The sequence below is a fragment of the Pipistrellus kuhlii genome, unplaced genomic scaffold, assembly GCF_014108245.1.
Source record: "Pipistrellus kuhlii isolate mPipKuh1 unplaced genomic scaffold, mPipKuh1.p scaffold_m20_p_7, whole genome shotgun sequence".
NCBI classification, from domain to species: Eukaryota; Metazoa; Chordata; class Mammalia; order Chiroptera; family Vespertilionidae; genus Pipistrellus; species Pipistrellus kuhlii.
This window is the reverse complement of record NW_023425573.1, coordinates 38225488-38248334: the sequence shown is the minus strand read 5'-3', so window position 1 is coordinate 38248334 and position 22847 is coordinate 38225488. Positions and strand designations below refer to the sequence as shown.

General features: G+C 41.1%; 1 protein-coding gene across 7 annotated transcripts in view; it reads left to right on the top strand.

The window, feature by feature from the left end:
• The window catches only part of MAP3K20 (mitogen-activated protein kinase kinase kinase 20), a 136833-nt gene extending 119039 nt beyond the window's left edge, over positions 1-17794 (top strand). For all 7 annotated transcript variants that reach the window (XM_036422324.1, XM_036422322.2, XM_045575253.1 and 4 more), the window contains 4 exons: positions 7409-7525; positions 9795-9869; positions 12797-12947; positions 16215-17794. In XM_036422324.1, the coding sequence (XP_036278217.1) occupies positions 7409-7525; positions 9795-9869; positions 12797-12947; positions 16215-16924 (1053 nt within the window). In that variant the 3' untranslated portion in view covers positions 16925-17794. The remainder of the gene's footprint in view (positions 1-7408; positions 7526-9794; positions 9870-12796; positions 12948-16214) is intronic.
• The last annotated feature ends 5053 nt before the right edge of the window (positions 17795-22847 follow it).

Below are 22847 nucleotides of genomic sequence, written 5' to 3'. Positions count from 1 at the left end.
CGCCTTCAGAGACCTAAGCCATCAACATCTTACTACTTTTAATACCAGCATGACCAGCATCGCTATATTTTTATTTCATCTTGCGTTCCTTCTTACGTTTCGCAACAGTCAGTCGCCTGCTATGAGATTATTTCCCTTTCTTCCCCCTTCTTGAATCTTAAGAAGTTTATTTCGGCCTCTGTGTTTTATGTATTTTAAAATGTTTCCTCGGTACAGGCCTTTGTAAGGTGGAGGGGCATCTTTGCTAGAATTCTGAGCGTTCTCTGATGGTTTTGCTTTTCCTCTGTTCATGGGGGACAGATGGGGGACTGAAGGGACTTAAACAGCAGTGTGTCTGCCATTAGACGGGGCGTGCCCAGCTCTTAAACTCCAATTCTAGCGCAGCTGAGGGAATTTTCTGCAAATCTACGTTTTTCTGAGCCTCAGTCTGCTCGTCTATAAAATGGCATCTATGAGGGGAAATCTGTGAAGATTAAGGAGCATGGCTTAACTTCAAAAACCCTTGTGGAAACAGCTGGAGTTATATACAGTGCATTCTGTACATTCCAGCTCTGGGAAGTTCCAAGCAGGCAGAATTAACCGATGGTGATAGAAATTGGAACAGTGGCACACGATGCCTCTGGTTGCTGGGGAAGGATCGGCTGGGAAAGGACATGAGGGCACTTTCTAAGGAAGTGAAAATGACTTGCTTGTTTGTGTAGTTACACTGGTGTATACATCAGTCAACATTTATTAAACAATGCACTTAAGATATTGCACTTGATTTGTGCAAGTCATACCTCAATAAAAAAATACATTAAAAAAATGTTGTCTGTAACTTTCAAGTAAAGGTGATCTGTAGAAGCCTGGAAGCCTGATTTGGGGTCTGTTTCCTTCTGCAATGTCCTGAAAAGTCTTGGCCTTAAGATGTTTAAAGATTAATCTGTAGTGTTCATATTTGCAATTAAGTGTTGGTAGGAAAAAATTAGAGAGATTTTTATTTCCTGAGTTGCCCAGAATTTAATATTTAAAGTTTCACTTTCGTACTTCCTTCAATTCCTTTTCCCATTTGGGAAATTTATTGCTATCTTGATTTGTGTTTGTATAGGGGAGGGAAGGGGGCGGGAGCAAGAATATCTATGTTTGGCATTGCTTATACTCCAAAGAATTTTAAACAGCTTGTAGAGGACATAATAATGATTTCTCAGCAAGACATACTTTAGCATTAACTGAGTGTTGTTTAGAATTTTGTCTTTACAGGGTTAATAGTTTCTGTTTTACTTGGCCAGTTATCTTAATCAGAAAAAAAAAAAATTCATAAAGTTGGCAAAGCTGAAGCAGTTCAAAGGGAATGAATGCTTGCTTGTCCTCCATCAACCAGGCACTTGCTCTTAAAATTATCCAGGTACTTCAGCAGCTGCCCACATATCCTGGGCACCCAACAGAATTGTCACCTTTTCATCAGTTTCAAATGCAGAAATTTCCCTCTCCTCAACAAAATTCCATGTTTCTTGTAGATTTGCACTGGGAGGCAGATTATCTCGCTGGTAGAAAGTTGTAGATAACTGTTTGGGTTTTTTTGTTTGTTTATTTGTTGTTATTTTTTTGCTATTCAACAAAGAGTTTCCCAGTGCCCAGCTTTGCTGCGGTCATCAGTGTCTTTTCCCTACTGAACAGTCATCAGCATCCCCTGGAAATGTGCCTCAGGGTGCAGATATGAGCAGTGGGCATGTCCTCTCAGGTGGGAATCTAGTTATGAGATTAAAATCCATGGTAGCCAGGACCTGTCCCATGATCTGTTTGTGTAACTCCACAGGCTTGGGTTGTTGCTGGTTTGGGAAGTGGAAGTCATACTTAGCCACAAAGCCCTTTATGCCAGGGCCGGACGGAAGTGTTTGTGATTCCAGACTTGGGCCAGATCAGTCAAGGAGGCGCCTACAGACAGTGGGATGGCACATGGGCACTTTTAACAATGATCTTTTTCAACAATGGAGGGGGGAATTGGCCATGTTGGACTTGTTAGGGACTCAGTATTTCAATCTCTGCCATGGAGCCCTGTAAAGGAATTAATTAAGATAATTTGGACTATTTGTTGACTTTGGAAGATAAAAGTCCTCTGTAGTGTAATTCTTACTTTTGTTAACCCATAGCACAGATTGTTCAGGACTCAGAAAAGACTGAGAGGAAACCTGCTCTCATATAGTAGATCACCTTGGTTCAGTTCTGAACTCTGCAACTTGCTATCTTGGTCAAATACCTCATCTCTCCATATTTTAGCTTCCTCATCTGAGGTCCTCTCTGGCTGTCAATCACTTTTCATAGCCATTGTACCTCTAGATGATGTTCCTATTGGTAGGGCCTCATCAGGGTTTATTGATGCAGGAAAGGGAAGAACTGGTGGTGTTACTTCATCCATCTATGTAAGAAGATACAAGTTTCCTCCTTCCTTTATTTCTTTCATAAAATCAGTCATTGTTATATTGCCACCTGGCTGCATCTTCTTCTTTTTTTCCAACCTTGGTCATTCCTTGGCATTAGAGTTATTTAGCGTCTTCTGGATCCCCAAATTCATGCCCAAATAAGATGCTCTGACCCAGCCTGCCTGCTCTGGCCAGATCCCAAGTCTAAGCACTCCTTATTACCTTCAGGCCCATTCTCTTTGATTGCTGCTAGATGACGGGTCAGCAAATCCAATAACAAAATGGAGCTTTGGGGTAAAGAAAGGGGACACCTATATTGGTAACAATAATAATTGCTCCTCTTTGAGCTCCTATTTTGGCTCTGGCACTGTGCTGGAACTTAATTTACGTTACCTCATTTAAACCTCAGACAGCACAACCAGTCATTAGTAAATAAAGAACACTAAGGCTCCGATAGAATATATAACTTTGCTAAGGTTGGGAGAGAAAAAAGTTTGGGGGGATTCAAACTCATGTAGTTGGATGTTAGACTTGTGGTCTTTTATCTCCCCCTTCTGCTGTTCCCCTAGTAAATGGCTTAATGTATCATTCTTTCCTGTATTGTTTCCGTTTTAACAGAAATCCTCAAAATCTTCACCCAAATGGGTGAATAACAGGGTTACTTCAGACCACCATGGGTAAAATGTTTTTGGAAAGGGAGTTCTTTGAGGCCCCACAGGCTCTCTCAAAAATATAGAATTACCTGCTTTTGATTTCTGCTTGTCAGAATTGAGAGTCATTCTCAATGACTCTAGGATGTTTCCAATTCAAAAATCAATACCCACCTTTCTGTCACATCAAGGCAAAATCAATAGTTCACCCTGGTTAAACTGAATGGTTTTTAAAACTGAGCCCTCATTCCCATGACCTGGTCCCTATCACTACAAGGAACTGAAAAGGTAGTGATTGTGCATGTAAAAATCGATATTGGGCTTGTAAATATGTGGAATTGTTACTTGTAGTGATATTACTGATGATTCAATTCATCTTATTTGTATGAAAACCTTTTCAGTGATCAATTGGGTAAGAACTCGTTCATGATATTCCATCTGGAGTTGAGTTCTGTGGAATCCAATAATTTTTTTAAATCCTAAGAGTGTGGAGAATGCTCATTGACACTGTATGACTCACTGGGTAACAAAAATACCAGGAATGCCTTTGGGTAATTTGAAATTGAGCAAAAGTTAAAGAATTTCATTACTTTGTGGATTACTTTTCTTAAGCAGACAACAGTTGAAATCATAAAGGCCCTGAAAATACCTAAGAGTAATAGCAGGGCATTGACAGATTGAGTTAACCATTCAAATAAACAATGCATATCCTCTTTTCTTCTCACCCAGCTTTGTAACAAGAAGTACCTGCTTTTTAATGAATGGAGAATGCCACCCTTGTCTTCTACTTGATTATACTTTTATTGCTTCTGCGGCTATTTCCCTTTATGGTTCAGGTGAAAGGCTTTCTTTCAGATAAGTGAAAGGGAGAATTTAGAAAGTAGAAGGTCTGCAAGGCTATTATGTAGATCTTTGTTTCTCCAACTTGGACTTTCAGAAACAAAGAAGCAGTTGCCCCAGCACAGGACCGATGGCCACTTGACTTTTTGGTTGATAATCAGAATATTCTCTGGTCCTTCTCCCTCCTGCCTGTTGTCAATAGCTGGTTGCATTGTGTAGCTCCCCACACCACCCAGTGAGTCCACCCTGCCACCCTTCCCGACTGTCCTTCCCCATGGCATCTCCTCCAACTTGGGAACCAGGCTGCCTTGTGCTGTTATCATCCTACCCTCACCACTCATGGGCTGGGAAACTCTTGGAAAACACCTTACTCTGACTGAGGCCCATTTTCCTCTCTTACCTATTATTAAGGATATCAACTAAGCAAGTTGACATCAACTGCATAAGTACCCAGCAACATGCCATGAGCATAGTAAGCATTCCACAGTTGCGAGTCCCTTCCTGTCAGCCCCTTCTCACCGTAGAGTTTCTCTGAGCATGTGCACTTTGGGGAATGAGGTCATAGAGGAGTACTTGGGTTGTGAGAGGGAATCGGACATTTGCGCACAGTTCCAGGTCTTTTGACTGTGCTTAGACTAACTTAATTCCAAAACTTGACAGGTAACAGAAACAGAACTAAATAAACTCAGCTTGTTGAAGGCTTTTTATCCCAACCACTGCCTTGAGTCTGTTTCAGAGAAGACCAATCAAGATGCCGAAGAGTCATTATCCTGCCCAGTTATCTCTGGGCCCATGTTGTCACGGTAGCAGTGTCTCCAAAACAACAACAACAACAAAAATACTGAAAGATTTGTCAATTCTGAGTGACTAATTTGACTCATATTTGCCAAGAGCTAGGTTTCCACATTTTTTAATAGACCTTTTCCATCACTGTCTCTCCTTCTTGTGCCTGTGGCTGGGGAAAGAGGGCGACTCCCCTCAGGCCTGGGCTCCTCTTGGTTCTGCAATTCTTCTGCAAGTTTTCCTAAGACATCAGGCTCCCCCAGCTTCCTTGTGAAGCCAACAGGTTCTCAGCAGCCTTTCTGTCAGTGCGCTTTCATAACCACTTTGTCTGGGCTTGCTGAGGAAGCATTCCAGGGCTAGTGCTATGAGAGCATTTTCTAGTTTCAGCATGTAAGGTGCTCAGTACATTATTCTTAGTCTCTCAGAATCCTTCAAAGAATATAAGAAAGAAGGTGAATTTATAATCCAGGGGTCAAATCTGATGCAAAGACATTTATTTTTCCTCTTACTTGTACACACAGTATTTGTCCTACAACATATTATATTGTTTATACAGCAAAGTTGAAAAAATTTTATAGTGAACCCTCATTTCTCACCTCCACACTTCAACCATTAACATTTTACTCTACTTGCTTTATCGCATATCTATCTACCTATCAGTCCTTATTTTTATGCATTCCAAAGTAATTTACAGACTTCAGTACACTTTCTCCTAAACATTTCAGTATGCTAGAGTTCAATGAGAAATGTACACATCTGCGATTTGCATTTGCTTACTTAATGCATACACCAATAAAACCCAAACCCCCATCAGTAGAACATTATCATTCCCAGAAAGTTCCTCACTCCCCTTCCCATTCAGTCCCATCTGCAGAAGCAACCACGCTTGTGAATTTTTTCCACAAGATTGGTTTGGTCTATTCCAGAAAGTCATATACATGGAATTCTTAGTATGTTCTTTTTGTATAAGACTTTCACTCACTGTAATGTTTGTGTGATAGAGCCTTGTCATTACATGCATCCATAATGGTTCCTGAGTAATATTGCTGAGTAATATTACATCCTATGAATATACTACAGTTTATCCTTCTGTTGATGAACACTTGGCCTGCTTCCCGCTCTGTGGCTCTCATGAGAACAATGCTGTGCACGTCTGGGGTAAATGCCTAGGAAGAGACTTTGTGAGTCATAGAATAGGTGTATGTTTAGTTTTATTTAAAAAATTGCCAAAACTTGTTTCCAAAATAATTATACCGTATACACTCCTACTGGTAATCCAGTAGCTCAAAATCTTGGCCACCATTAGGTGTTATCAGTCTTAGCCATCTGGTAGGTGTATAGTGGTATCGAATTGTGGTTTTAATTTAGAGTCCCCTGGTGACTGGTAAAGCACTGTATCATTACATGGTTCTTTTCCTGAAAATGTTAACATGCCATCATTTTAAAAACCAAGTGTTTTCACACAAGAATCCAGATACCCAGTTTTTCATGAAACATTAAAGAACTTAGCAACACTGGCTTGTATTCCCATGTGGAGACAATCAACAGAAGCTGAGTGGTGGCTGTTGTTCCTTTAGGACAGTTGCCCTTTTGTTCCCCAGAGTCCCTTGCCCTTCCCATAACTCCCCAATACTTAGTTAGGCCAATTGTCATACATCATCACATTTGTGGTATTGTCTTCCTTCATGTTAAAAGAAAGTGAGTTCTTCCTTGAACCCATGATATTATCAATACTGGAAAAGTGAAAGGTAGATTAAGAGGGCCTTATATTTTTTAAAAAAATGCATAGAATACATCTCTGTGTCAATGAAAAAAAATATTTCTACAATGCTTAATAAGTAAATTAAATGGGCCGATTTTGAAAGATTACAATTGGAGGCTTCATAATGAAACTTCCCGGCTTTATTCATTTTTATTATCTGCCTGGCCCCTTTAGGATTTGGAGTTTGCAACCCCTATAATAGAATACTTACATTGATAAATTATGTCTCAAGATTGCCTTCACATGGGGTTATTTAACTATGTAGAAAGATCTAATTTCATATCCTTTTATTGAAATGGGGGGGAGGGGAGAGACACTCCAATAATACTTTATTTAAAACTAGAGGCCCAGCCGAAACTGGTTTGGCTCAGTGATAGAGTGTTGGACTGAAAGGTTCCAGGTTCAATTCCGGTCAAGGGCATGTACATTGGTTGCGGGCACATCCCCGGTAGGAGGTATGCAAGAGGTAGCTGGTCGACATTTCTCTCTCATCAACGTTTCTAGCTCTCTATTCCTCTCTCCTCCTCTCTGTAAAAAATCAATGAAATATATTTTAGAAATAAAATAAAATAAAATAAAATAAAATAAAATAAAATAAAATAAAATAAAACTAGAGGCCCAGTGCATGAATGTCATGCACTGGGGGAGGGAGGGTCTCTCAGCTGGGCCTTCACCCTCTTCCAGTCGAGGACTCCTGATGGGACCCCACTGCCACTGCACTTGCCAGCCATGAACCTGGCTTCTGGCTGAGCAGTTCTTCTCCTGTGGGAGCACACTGACCACCAAGGGGCAGCTCCTTCATTGAGCGTCTGCCTCCTGGTGGTCAGTGCACATCATAGCCACTGGTTGTTCCATAGTTCAGTCGATTTACATATTAGGGTTTTATTAGGATAATTCATGTGTTATAAAACATTGAGACTAAAAAAAATTTTTTTTCACTTTCTCTAATTCTGTAATTTTGCCTTTAATTCCAGGACTGTAAGTGGAAAATGTATATGGAGATAGATGGGGATGAAATTGCAATAACCTACATCAAAGACGTGACATTCAACACCAACCTACCTGATGCAGAGATTTTAAAGATGACAAAGGTAGGATTCTATTTACGGCTTAAAAGCTTTTTATGAATTCACATATATCAAACAAAGACATTAAAATACCCCAGCAGTGTGCTTTTGTGCTGTTGATGCTCTCACATCAGCTGAGCCTCAAGCTGACTGCTGAAAGGCACATTTTATTTAGCAGATTGAGATCATAATAGTTTTTTGTTAAAATTTCACTTATGCTGTGTGAGCTAAAAAGTATTACAGAAGGTGTCATTTAAATTTTTTCCTACATTTCTTTATGCTCATTCTGTCATTTACCAAAGGAAAGAAAATGCTAAAGATGAAAATATTTACCTCAAATTTTGGCTCATTTTAAACTTTGGAAAAGTTGCGAGGAGGAAGGTGTTCTTGGTTGTGCTCAGTTTCTTGAAGGGCAGCAACGAGCTTAGTCACGAGGCATGTGCTGAAGTCTTCACAGCTCCTTGAAGTTCACACCTATGAATCCCTGGAGAGGCCAGAGAGCATGTTCCTGCTTTAGGGTCAGTGGTAGCAGCCTGCCCATTGAAACACTTAAAAAAGACTTAAAGAAATGCTTAGCTTCTCATAAAATAAAATAAAATAAAATAAAATAAAACAAAATACTGTCAAATCTCAGAGGGAAGAAAGGGTGGGTGGATGGGAAGAGATTAACCAAAGAACTTGCATGCATATATGCATAATCCATGGACACAGACAATAGAATGGTAAAGGCCTGGGGTGGCGGAGGGGAGGCCATGCTAGAAGGGGTTAATGGGAGGAAAAAGGGACAACTGTAATACTTTCAACAATAAAGGTTTTTTTTAAAGACTCAATAAATAAAGAAGTTGGGGGGGAAATATTCAACTCTATCCCAATCACACTAAAAAAATATATATATGAGGCTTAAATTGTAGAAGGTCAACAACAGTCATGGTATCCATAAGACTGTCACCCTGAACTTCACATGTGCCATTAATCCTCATACACTCTTGCCAGTAAGTGTGTGTTTGGTGTTAGTGGAGGAAATGGGGTTGGTAGCAAAGAAAAACGTGGGAAGTGAAAAGTCTTCAAAACCACATCATTAGACTTGCAAATATGTTCCCTTCCCAGGCATCACATTGCTAAACTCCCATATCCTTTTAATTTAAAATTGCTACCCTCACGAGATCATCCAGTAGGTTGATTTGCTATTCATTGTTGGATTTCCCTGAGTAGTAGAGTTGTTTCAATGGTGTTATTTACCTGTAAAGGTTATGATCTGGTTGCAAGTTTATTTTGTTGGGCCATATTGCTGTGACAGCTTGAAGACTGGACAGGTACTTCTTTTCTTCCTACCTGTGCACTCTGGTTGCAGCAGTTGTTCACTGCTTCAGTGTCACTTAGGATCCAAGCCATTGCCACTAAGGGAAGGAAGGTGTTCAGGGCAGAGAGACCAGTGTGGAGGTGTTAAATCAAATACAAGTGTTTCTGCTATAATGCCACATATGCATTCCTGATGAACCACATTGTCTGCAAAAATCACATGCCAGCATTAATAGGGCTTTTAGGGAAAGTAGAATTGGGGCAGAACACTCAAAATATGTAAAATTTTTTAACACAATCAGAAACAACAAAAATTCTAATCAAAACAACAACAAGAAGAACAAACAAAAAACCCACTAGCCCAGTTAAATCTCAGCTGCATTTGCTTTGCACCCAGGTCACAGACCCCTGGGATGAAGGGAGGTTAAGGGGAGGAGAAGAAAGAGATTAATTTCTAATAATAACCATTTTCATCAAAATTAAAATAGGATCCAAGGCGTACACTTCTTCATTGATCCTTTGTTTTAATACAGTGGGAAATGTCTCCACCATCTCATTTGCATGCACAGCTTTGCCAATAGCCTAATATAGGGGAGAGCAGAGAGGTTGTTGCAGCCACTGAACTGGCCACTGCTGAAGGAAGGTACTGCCCAGTCTTATATTATTAAGGATTTCTCTTCATTGTGAGAAAGTTTTCTGCTGATGCTTCAAAATATTAGCATGAATGAATGACCTAATGATAGGATTGAGTGATATATCAGAAAAGAGAAGATTGTGGGAGATCAGAACTGGATGTTTGTAAACATATGAAAGGATGTCTTATAAAAACCAAACCCCATACACTAGCGTGCTATGAGTAATCACATATGAAACAGTGCAACTTCCATGCTAACCTCACATTATGCCCCCTTTTGCCAATTGTGTCTCAAGGGAAAATGCTGTAGCAGAACAGGCTGTACCATTGCCCTACTCTGGCCTAACTTTTGTTTTTCAGCCCCCCTTTGTAATGGAGAAGTGGGTTGTAGGAATAACAGAAAATCAGACTGTAGAATGTACCGTCACATATGAGGTAAGCGTGGGACGGGGATGGGGTGAGGTGGAGGGGTCGAGGAGCTGTAATCTCAATAGGAATCTCAATAGGAATTTATTTGCTCCCTCGGAGTGCTTAACGTTTATTGGATGAGAAACTATTGAACTAATGTAAATATGGGAAGATCAATATAATTACTCCAACAAAGTGTTGGGGAGGAAAGAGAATAGGATACACTTTCCTAGATAGAGACTGAGGTAGTCATTTATTCATTCATTCATTCATTCATTCATCAGTTAATGTGTGAGCACCTCCTACATGCCACATAATGTGTTATGTACTGGGGATGCCAGTGAATAAAACAGAGTGCTTAGAGTTTAGGGGTAAGAGTAGATCCGTAATTCTTCACAAGGATAGACTCAACTTCAACTATCTTCCAGAAGTGGGGGGGAGGAGGAGGTTATTATCAAAAGCATATTCCATAGATTTTATATACAGAAAATTACAATAACTTACACTAAAAAATATACCATTGAAGTTGAAATTCATATATTTAACAAATGCCTACTGACAAGTATTGTTCTGTGATTAGGATAAACTAACTCTGTAGTCTGTTGAGTTTTATATTCCAGTGGGGGAGGGCGGAGATGGAGGATAAATAAGTAGCAAATAAACAAGTGATGTCAGGGAGTGATAAGTGCTAACCAGAACATAGTGAGACTCAGACATGAGATTGTGTGACCAGGGAAGGCCGCTTCTCTGAGGAGGAGGAAGAAGCAAGAAACACCAGAGGAAAGACAAGCGTAAGTTCCTGAGGCACAGAGGGCAATGACAAAGCTAGAGAGGTAGGCGGGCTGGAGCATGCAGTCTCATGGCCAAAGGGAAGAGTTGGATTTACTCTCAGCACAGTGGGGAAGCCAAGTGCTTAAGATAATCTAATTATGTTTTGAAAATTAGCAACAAGTCATGGCTGATGGGACGTACAAAGTAGAGAAACCCTGGGGGACTAGAGCCGAGGGGACCAGTTATAGCCCCAAGTCTTGACACACATGGAGATATTGGTACGCATCTTCCATCAGTATGTTGTGCATTTCATGCATTCATTCAAGAGCATTCAGTAAGGATTTACTATATGACCTACGCACTGGAAGAGGAGTTGACACATTTTAGCTCATCGATCTTGTGTAAAAACTGAAAGACAGGTAGCATTGTCTTCACTTAGCGGCTAAGGAAGATAGACTGGGAGAGATGGAAGGTAGTCCCAGGTTTGAAGTTGTCCGTGTCTTTGTGTGTGGAGTCCCACCAGGTCCTCTGACTATAAACACAGTGTCCACTCGTCCTCAGCTGTCCCTTCTGTTCCCTTCCCAGCAGTAAGACGTAGGAGTTAGCCTCCACGTGCTCTCCATGCCCTAACCCAGTGGTCGGCAAACTCATTAGTCAACAGAGCCAAATATCAACAGTACAACGATTGAAATTTCTTTTGAGAGCCAAATTTTTTAAACTTGAACTTCTTTTAATGCCACTTCCTCAAAATAGACTCGCCCAGGCCATGGTATTTTGTGGAAGAGCCACACTCAAGGGGCCAAAGAGCCGTATGTGGTTCGAGAGCCGCAGTTTGCTAACCACGGCACTAGCACATTAGGATGGTCTTCTGAACCATCTAGGTCTGGCTTTTCAACATTAGAATCCAAACCCTAGCCAGTTCCCTGCCCCAGTGCTGGAAGCCAATAGACTTACAGCAGCTATGTGTCCTCACCAGCCAGGGTGCATAGAGTCCCAGGGATGAGGCGCTTGAGAAATAGCATTAATTGTCAAAGTGTCGCTTGCAGGACACAAAACCTAAGAACAAAGGTTGATTGGTCTTGAGGAACTTGGAATCTAGACTATTCTGGAGCCTGTTGACCAGTCCCCACCCCACCAATGAGGAAAACCCTCTTTTTACTCTCTAGACCAGTGTTTTCCAAACTTTTGAAATATGTGTACCCCTTCTATAATTTTCGTAATGCTGAGTATCCCTCGTACTCATGAGAATGTAGAATTAGGCGCAGCTAAGCACGTGCATATCCCCACCAAACTCCGGTGCAACACATACCCCCACCAAACTCTTCCTGTACTCCTGGGGGTATGTGTACCACACTTTGGGAAACACTGACAGTAATACTATCGATAGCTAGACTTCTCTGCCTTTCTTAGTCAGTAAGGAGACACACTACACCAGATTCTTCTCCTTCTGTCCTCTTTCTCCTTCCTCTCAGACCCCATGCTGAAAAGCCACTGGCATTTGTAACAGTCACTTAGGGGCTCTTTAAACACCTTTTTGTAACCTTATTGAATCCTGAGAGGCTCCTGAATCCTGCTTCATGACACCTGGTGAGTAGGGAAGTTTTGGAACAAGAAAGTGCTGTGTCTTGATCTGGTGTCTTCTTCTTTTCCAAATTCTTGGTATGGACTCTATCCTCTCTCCCTTTTGTATCTGTTACCCTGCACCTTCCATAGAGTAATTAGTCCCACCAAACTACCCACACTCACCCAGTTACCCTGCTGATCAGAGGCAGGCAAGCAAAATGGTGGTCAGATTTTTATTTATTCAGCAAAATGTCAGCAAAATGTCAGCTTTCAAGAACTATAAAGACAAGAAATTGTTGTTTTCATTTCTTATTTAAAAAGAAGTAAGTTGAGATTGGCCAAATATAATAAATTCTGAGAGAAGACAGCCACATTTTTAATGACTATACTCCACTAAGGAATAAAGTGCTATCATCTGGAATAAAGTGGTTAAAATGTGTCTTTTAATCAAATTATCACATTTAAGCAAACTATAAATATTTCACCTAATGCATTTATTATAGTGTTCTAAGAAGTTAAACTGAAGTGATATGATAACCTGATTTTCTTTCCTTCCTATTTTATTAACGTGTATATTTGGTTATGGGTTTCATTTTTTTTTTTTTTTTTTTTTTTTACAGAGTGATGTTAGAACTCCCAAAAGCACCAAGCATATTCATCCCATCCAGTGGAATAGAACGAAGCCTCAGGATGAAGTGAAAGCCGTCCAACTTGCCATTCAGACACTATTCCCCAACTCAGAGGGCAATCCTGGAAGCAGGTCTAATTCAAGTAAGTTAGGCGTGCACTAGACCAGACTCCAAACCCTTAGGTACCAAGTCCTCAGGACAGGGACAGGTGCCACTCTGTGAATAGATAATAGCTCTCTAATATAATATTTCCTTCTATTTTTTAAAATATATTTTTATTAATTTCAGAGATGAAGGGAGAGAGAGAGAGAAAGATAGAAACATCAATGATGAGCGAGAATCATTGATTGGCTGCCTCCTGCACAACCTCCACTGGGGACCAAGCCCACAACTCAGGCATATGCCCTTGACTGGAATCAAACCTGGGACCTTTCAGTCCACAGGGCGACACTCTATCCACTGAGCCAAACCAGCTAAGGCCCTTCTTCTATTTTTTGAATATTTGTTTTGAATAGTATTTATAGACTTACAGATATGAGCATATTATAATAAACTTCAATATTTCGATAACTATGATAAAACATGAAAATTAATGACAATGTTATATTGCTAAAAAAAGTAAGTATATCTATTTCTACACACATATATTTTGTTTTCAAAATTGTAGATAAAGATATGAATCTTCTATGTCCAACAAACATTCTTATGAAGCTACTGCTATCACTGGGGCAACTTCCTGAGTCCTGAATAGCATACATACATCAAAGCATAGGAATGACACGAGGAAGGAGGGAAAGAGAGCTGGAGGGAGGAAGGGACAGAGGAAAGGAAGGAGCAGGAAAACAAAGGCAAGAGAGGATAGAGGAAAAGAAAACATGATATGCATATAATGGACAGTGATGATGGTAATTATAGATGATATAAAGAAACAATTTAGAAATAACCTGGAGGAAGGCCCAGATAGTAAATTAGTAAATTAGTCATCAATCAGAGGTTCTGACTGTCACCTTGGTGGGTCCAGAAACTCAAATACAGCCCAGAGCTATGTTCCATAGGACTGTGACAAGCTAAAAAGCAAATGGGGGGGTGGATGCATAAACCCATGCAATTCGGTTTTTATCGTGAGAAATATACCTGCAAACAAACCAGAAATGCATGTTTTCTGATCAGTGCATTCTTCCTTAGTAAGAAAATCTACCTGAAAAGCCATATCAGAAGGTGTTTTGTTGGTATGAAGACAAAGGACCCTGAGGGCTAGTGTCACAGAGTTATGAGGGCCTGGCTACATGTCTTCTACTATAAGGACTGGCTTGTCAACCAGCCCCGATATTTTTACAGATGCACCAACCAGAAGGCCCAGAATCCTGGACAGTAAGCCAAACTCCCCAACAAATACTTGGATAGCATGCTGGACCTGCCTTCCTCTGTCAACACAGTTGATTGGGTTATTTTCTTTCACAATTGATCACAAGAAGATATTCTGATCATCGGGATGGGGGAGCTTGAGTTTTTACCTGCCTTCTTAGCCAGAAATGCATCTTCAAACATCTCCTAGGGCATGCTGTCTCTACATGACTAACCTCACATTGTAAGTGTTGACCCTCACTAGCTTCTCTACAGAAGGAATTCTACGTTCTTTCATTTGCTAATTCAACAATCTTGTGTTGCATGCAAATACTATCAAGCCTTTAAGGACTTCTTACTATAACAATTTTCCCCTTCCAAACAATATTTTAAGGCACATTTTACTTCTGTAGGACTGTCATAGTCATGATCCCACTTGATGCATGCAACACCTTTGATCCATACAACACCCCACCCTTGAAATCTGTAGGGATCTTCTCTCTCCACATCTGCTGTAGTTTTCTCTTTTCTTTTCTTAATATATTTTTTACTGATTTCAGAGAGAAAGGAAGAGGGATAGAGAGACAGAACCATCAATGATGAGAGAGAATCATTGATCGCTGGCTCCTGCACGCCCCCTACTGGGGATGGCGTCCACAGCCTGGGCATGTGCTCTTGGTGGGAATTGAACCTAGGACCCTTCAAAGGGAAGCTACTTGCTGGCACAGAGAAGTGAGCATCCTCTGTTTTTGTCAGAAGCTCCACCAGGAGCTCAGGGAGGGCCACCAGGGAACTCAAGAATGTGGGCAACGTAGTGCGGGCCCCTGGAGAAGACAGGAGAGATCCCAGGTGTGAGAAACTTGCTTATTTACTAAAATATAGCCTACAAAATGGTTCTTGTTAATTGACCATTTTCTTTTACCTTAACCTTTCCTATTTGCTTCATTTCCATGCAATAAATAAATAAATAAATAAATAAATAAATAAATAAATAATTTTCTTATTCCTGAACTTCAGGAATCTCTCCTCTGGAGATAAGAACTGTCTTTCTTCCAAACAATCTCTAGCTGTCTCCTATTGGAATCCAATTTCTTTTTACCTGCAGAATTCTTGAGGACTTAAAAGTGCTCGCTGAGAAAAAGCTTTTTGTTTTCTAAATATGCCCCTGCCATCCAAACATACTCACACAGTGTTTTCAGAAGTGAGAACAAGGCTAAGTGGGAAGAAGATGGGATTTAGATGCAGAAGGGCCACGAATTAGTAGCTGAGTGGCTTTGGGCTAGTTATTTATTTCCCAAACTTGCCCTTCCTTTATGGAATAAGATTATTAGTATTTATTTGCCTGAAAAGAATAGTGAGATGATTAAATGAAATAAAATAAATAAAGCATATGGAACAATGACAAGCATATAGCATATAAGTGTAAAAATATAGTGTAAAGTAAGGCCTTTAATTTTTTTAAAAAAACATATCCTATATAATAAAAGCCTAATATGCTAAGTGACCAGTCAGCCAGTCAGCTGTTCAACCAATCAAAGCATAATATGCTAATGATGTGCTACAGCTACTCAATGCTTGCTATGACATGCACTGACCACCAGGGAGCAGACAGTCAACTGGTTGACCAGTCACTATGACATGCACTGACCACCAGGAGGTAGATGCAACTGGGAGATTAGTTTGCTGTTGGGGTCTGGTGGATCCGGACTGAGGGAGAAAGGCTGGACATGCCCCGGAGTTCTCCTGTGGTGCCTCCCCAGCTCTGATTGTGCACCAGTGGGGTCCTTCTGCCTGGCCCGCACCTTCTCACAATCCAGGACCCCTGGGGGGTGGGGGGATGTCAGAGAGCCGGTTTTGGCCTGATCCTGCAGACTAGGCCAAATTCGTGCACCAGGCCTCTAGTTTATAATAATAAAGGAAATGTCCTTATACCCAGCCTAGAATGTCTATGAATGGTAAAGCTTAGAGAGCATCCCAGGCTTGCATCATCCAGAGACAGGCCGAGGAGTTAGGCAGTGCAGCGTTGCTGTGGCTTAAGAGATGCTCACTTCCCTTTCTCTCCCAGATGCCGACTGCCAGTGGTTAGACATCCTGCGCATGCGGCAGATCGCCTCCAACACCGGTTTACAGCGCTCCCAGAGCAACCCCATCCTGGGGTCGCCCTTCTTCCCCTACTTCAACGACCAGGATTCCTACGCTGCTGCCGTGAGGCGGACCCAGGTGCCCATTAAGTACCAACAGATTACCCCCATAAACCAGTCCAGGAGCTCCTCCCCGACCCAGTACGGGCTCTCCAGGAACTTCTCTTCTCTGCACCTCAACTCCAGGGACAGCGGCTTTGCCAGCCTGGCCCGCGACAGCTCTTTGGAGCGGGGCCCCTCCTCCTTGGGCAGAAGCCGGAACAAGTACGAGCAGCGCGGGAGCGCGTCGCTCAGCTCCTCCCCCAGGGGGCGCTACGGCGGGAAGGGCGCGCGCTCCACGCCGTCCAGGGAGCGCAGCGCCGGCAAGTTCTACCGCGTCCACCGGTCCGCGCTCAGCGCGCATCAGTCCCCTGACTTCAGGCGAAGCCCCAACGACCGCCCCCAGCGCCGGACCATCCCAGGGATGCCTCTGCACCCCGAGCCGGACTCGGGAGGCGCCGGCGAAGAGGAGAGCAAGGGCGGCGAGGGCGGGTGGACCAAGGTGGAATATCGAAAGAAGCCCCACAGGCCGTCCCCTGCCAAGACCAGCAGAGAGAGAGCCCGAGGAAGCTACCGCGGGAGGAGAACCTTCTGATGAGTGGATGAGTTTTCTTCCCCAAGCAAGCTTTAAAAAAAAATAAAATTAAATTAATGGATTTTCATAATATGATGCCTTCAGATAGAACTGACAAGAAGACCACTTTTCCATTTTGGGGGGGATTTGGGAAAAACGTTCTTATTGAAACTACTGCCAAACCAGACCCTAAACTATGGATGTTGGTAGACCAAGGATAGTCACTAGACTCAATCACAATGTACTTATTTTTTCCAAAAAAAATTAACATTTTCAGAGAAGGGGATATTACTGCCATCGTATTACCCTAACCCTTGCTGGCCTGGTTAGCAAGGACCTGCACTGGCATGAGGTTAACTGGGGCACTCGTCTTGGGTGCAGAATTTAAGGGAGCACCACCCCAAAGCTCAACAATCAAGAGAAATAAGGTGTTCATGCAATACTTAAATAAATGAAAATTAATGCAAAAAATATGCAATAAAAAAAAATCAAAATCCTAGATAAAGACAGAATCAATATTAATGATTTTTCTTTTTTGTCTAAGGCTCCAATATGGCTTGACAAGGTGCTGCTACTGATCTTGTCTTTATTTAAAATTTTGATTTTTTTTCAACATGATTTTTTTGGCATTAATTTTCTTTTCTTTTTATTTTATTTTTTTAATATAATGTATCTTGATTATTGAGCTGTTCGGTTTTGAGGGGGTTTTTGTTGTTGTTTAACGACCCCTTAAATTTTGTGCCTAAGGCAAGTGCCTCACTTGCTTCATCCTAGTCTCAACACTACTGGTTAGTATTTATTTTAGTGAGATATTTGGGTTTTTATTATGGTTAGAGCTGAACTGATTTAGGCTGTCATTTTTAGGCAATAAAAGAATGTTATTGAGCTTAATGTTGATTACGATGCATATCTCATTCATTAAGACTCATCAGAAACCAAAGATCTAGGAGATTTGTGGTTCTTTTCCTAAGCAACTGGAGGCTTTTGAATATTTTTCCCCCCAACATTTTATCAAAGGAGGAGCCAAAGAGGGAAACTTGGCATGTCAGAAACCTAAAATCTGTAAGGAAACCGACACAGAGCAGGATAATAATGTCACAAGCTAAGAGCCAGAGAAACTTAAAATTACCAACATCCTTGTTCCAGCAACACTATCTTTGCAGCAAGAAAGTGCTAAGCAGCTGGGGTCAAAGAGGTAACACTGTGCCGGTGTGAGAAAACTGCCTGCCATTTAGGATGGGAATTGTTGATCCAACTTGTGAAATTTTACAAACCAAAAAGGCTGGGGCTGGGGGGTGGGGGAGGGAGGAGAGGGCTGGGGTGCGCAAAAAATTTATTATGTGTCAAATAAATTAATGTCACTCAATATATTCTGAGATTCTGTTCAACATTCACTCACCCTAAATATCAAGTGTCCCTGGCCATGCACAGGATTTGCCATGCCCTGCAGAAATCCTGATGACACCCTGGTAATGACGAGGGGTTCAGTCCTCTTTGAAGAGAAATGAGTCATCGAGTACATGCGTACATTATTCCCAGAGTGGCTGCCCTGCTCTAATCCAGTGCTCAGACCCGGTGGGGAAAACTGTATTTGGGTAGTATTCAAGTCAAGGTTGTAGGAAATGGCCTTTATTTATGAGGGAAAGCTGTGATCTAAACATTGCTTCAACAACTTGATTTTATAAGTCATATTGTTTGCCATCTGCATTTACAAGCAAAAGCAATGGGAAATGGTGAAGTCAAATAGCGAGGCACTCTTTTCCATCTTGGATGTCTTCACTAAGGCTTAAAGCTCCCTTTGGATCCTTCCTCACTAAGCTTATCTCAACCACAGTTTTTAGTTACGTTTCCCATTGTTCCTGTTTAAATGTAAAGAAAAGTGGACTAATACAAAGTATGCTATCTTAACGGTATGCTACAAGGATTACTTCAGATATAATATAAATTGAAAATTGTTTTCAACCAAGTCATGAATTTCGTTCAAATGCAATAAAATATTTTCTTTGACTAGAATTTTTGGTAAGTAGCTGAGCACAGGGTCTTAACTGAGTCACTCTGAAAGGAACACAAAACACGGTTTTAACTACTAAACAAAAATGTGAATTCTGGGGAATTATTTAAAACTAGTTTAAAAGGCACTGTAAGTGATTGCTGGTTTTCCTTCTTGCCTTTCTTCAGCCATGGGTTAGAGAGTCCCACCTGGTAGTAAAATTACTTAGTGACCTCGGCCCTGTTTAGTGTAGCAGCCAGTCACAAAGAGGTTATTCCAACAATCCACACAACTGGACACTTTGTAATATCTCATGGGAAAATTCTTGTCAGCATCAATGCTCTCCGCCAAAACCAAAATAAGAACATCTAGAGTCTGCTTATTGGTTGTAAAAATAATAATAAGATTAGTTGTAAAAATAACATAAGATTTGGATGTTCTGCCATGGCCCAAGTTGCTCAATGGTTAGGGTGTTAGCCCAGTCAAAAGCACATACCTGGGTTGCAAGTTCAACCCCAGCTCCAGTTGATGTGTCTCTCACATGGATGTTTCTCTCTCTTTCTCAATTTCTCTCTCTCTCTCCCTCTACCCTCTCTCTCTCTCTCAAGCTCAATAAATAATAAACAAGAACTAACCCAAACAATTACATAATCCTAAATATGTAAAGGAAAACATTTTATCGAGTGTTATTTATCAAGGATTACTTCAGATATAATATAAATTGAAAATTGTTTTCAACCAAGTCATGAATTTCGTTCATAAAGTAATAAAAGTAAGCTGCAATGTTTTAAATTGTGCACAGTAAAATTTAGAAGAGGAAAATCTGACCTGGGAATAATCAGAATAAAAACAATGGGCACACACAAAACCTCTTAGTGGCACAATGATAATTGGTCTGAACAAAAGAAAATTTGATATATGAAAATCTTCATTGTAAAATTTAAATTGAAAAGAACTGACTTCACAGGAAGAAAATTAGTACAATAAAAATGTAATATGAAAAAGAGAAACTATTATGTTGGGTAGAGAATCAGGAAATTAAATTGACGTAATGGCATTCACTCCATGAAATTCTTTCTTGACAAAAATAGTTATATAGTTCTGCTTAAAAAAATTTTTCCCATGGATATAGGTCAAAACAGCAAGATCAGAACATCCAGTGGTTTAAAATAATGACAGGGTCAGAACATTTTGGCCACAGCTCAGGGCATCCTGACTTAACTGCAACTGTTTCTGTTTAGAATTACCAAATATTGCATGTCTTCTAATTGCCTTCTTTGTAACTTTCTATTTCACCTCAACAAGTTGGTACAGCTATGGCATGCATCTGACACACTGGCTCTCAGAAACTACTCAGTTATAAGATGCCATGACTTATGTTGTGCCAACTTGTTCATTGAAATTTTGAATTGTAGACACTGTATTCAGGAGGCTTATAAAAAATCTCTTGCCATTGTTGGATTTGAGAAGCTACAATTAAGCCAAGATGCCTTGAGGAATTCAGAGCATAAGACCTGGAGCCTGTTCTATCTTCTATTACTGGAATTGGTTTATGAGACTGCAGACATAGAATAAGTGCCAAGTTCATGGTCAAAATTGTCAAGGCGTTAGTGTTGCAGGTACCAGTGACTTCTTACTCAATTACCCTTTCCCTTTGAGTAATCAGCTGGTCAAATACTACGTGGCCAAAGCAAGAGAGTTAAAAAATGAAAGCAACTTATGACCTCATAGTTCATTCAAAACTAAAATCAGAATGTACTCTTCTTAACGGATGTTCCATTTACTCAGCTGTCACAAAGAGTTTCCTTCCCTATAATCCTAGATGAATCTCACTCAGCTCTCAGGATGCAGCTGACATCTGCTTCCCTGAAGGCCTCCCTTAGTTCCAGCCACTTTCTCCACTGTCCTCCTCTTGGGAACCTTTTGCCACACGCTCCCTTGCACCATTACTCAACTCTTGCCATCCCCCTCCTCTGCAAGTTGTGAGAACAGAGCAGTGATGTCCACAAAATTGACAATAGGAAAAGAAGACTAAGTCCCAAGAATTCATGGATGGACTGGCCACAACTCTGCAATACCTCTCAGGCCTGAGAAACATTTGTAAGTCAGATGGGGGAGCTATGAAACAATCCAAAGAGAGCCTGGGTCTTTTAGAGGCAGTGCCAGGGTTGCAGGTGGGTTTGGGGAACAGCCAGGAGTGTCAGCCTTGGAAGCCCAGAATAAGGTTATCCACAAAGGAAAAGGTTAGCTGCACTATCCACACCAGATCTTCATGGACGGGATAGTCATGAAGGTTTATGCACAGTCTTGTCCAGCAGAGCTCCTCCCAAACTGACTTGAGAATCTACCCAGTCGCAGAGAGGTAAACCTATTGTGGAGATTGTCACGTCATCCAGCTCCTGTTACCTTTTCTGCATCTCCATTTGCCTCTCCTCATAGCAATCAAACATCACACTACAGCCCCACTAAATTCGCTACCGTGCCTTCTCTTGTCTCCAAAACTTTTATTCCCTCCATCAAGCTTCCCCTACATCGTCTGACTAAGTCATCCCTCAGCTCTCTGCTAAGATATCCTGACCTCCAGGAAACCTTCCCTGTTCCCCACCCAGCTCTGGGGCAGGCCCTTCCTGATGTGTTCAAATAGAACCTTCTGTTTCAATCATATGTCTCCCCCTTTGTTATCATGGTCACAAAATTTGCTTGTCTGTATTCCTCACCTGATTGCCAGATCCATGAAGGCAGGCACTATGCCTATCTTGATCACCAGTGTATCTCACACACATATTTGGTACTCAATCTATTTGTTGAATGAATGCATTGATTGATTAGCTCATTAACCAGCCTAACAAACCATCAAACCATCTAAGTTCTTGTTTTAATCTCATGCTCATTAAGTGACCTCAACAACCATCTCTGGTCAACTTTAGAGTTGTATTTCTCGTGTTCCAATAATTGCCACTTTTATACATCAGCCTTTTGTGAGCTTTGCCAATGGGAGCTGGCCATGAAGCACAGCTCTGAAACAGAGATTATTGCGGAGAGCAGATTCTGGGTATACCAAAGGCCCCCAACAGAAAGGTCTGTCTGTTTCTTCCCTAGAAGCAGCCGCTGACATCATAGTGAACTCATTTCCATTTTGAACTCTACCTAGAGTAGTCCTATCAAAGCAGGCTTTCAAATAAACACTTGTTGCAGGAATAAAAGACAATAAAAACTCTATGTATGCTCAAGAAATTCACACACAGACGCTGTCTTTTTTAGATATTTATAGAATTCCATTATATCACTTTTCACTTCAAGAGCCCAAAGTTCTGTTTTTGTTGTTGTTGTTGTTGTTTTAATTAATATGGGAAGGAAAAACAGTTTTCCCTCTATACTTCTAGGATCTTGGCTGAAACCCTCTCCACCCCATTAATAAAAGATAGATTAAAAGGAGAAAAAGAAACATAAATGTGATAAAAATGTCTAACTTCTGTATACAAGGGAGAGATTCCCAGGAAAAAGGAGTAACTCCTCCAAATGGCCCAACCCATCACCTTAATACTACCTCAATCTAAAGACAAAAGCAGATGTTGGTGAGTAGGGGTAGGGAGCCAGGTACAGGGGTGACCAGGAAAAGCACAGTAAACAGAGTAAGGATGCTATGCAGGTGGAAGTCATTGCCTTGCTCATGGATGCAAGTTTCTAGAGATTTGGTCATCCTTCTCTTTCCTTACAAATGAAGGTACCCCTTCTATCTTTTACAAACAGGTAACTTTCCTTGCTTCCAGAGCTTCTGAGCCTTAAAAATAATCAGCCTAAAATAATCCTTATGACAAAGAAGCATATTCTAGGGCAACAAATTCTGGTGCCCTTCTGATATCAATTGTTCCTAATCCTAGTGGGTTCTACCATCCTGCTGGGGCTGCTTCTACAGCTTCACTGAAAAGCTGGCCTGTCTGTTGCCCCTTTTTG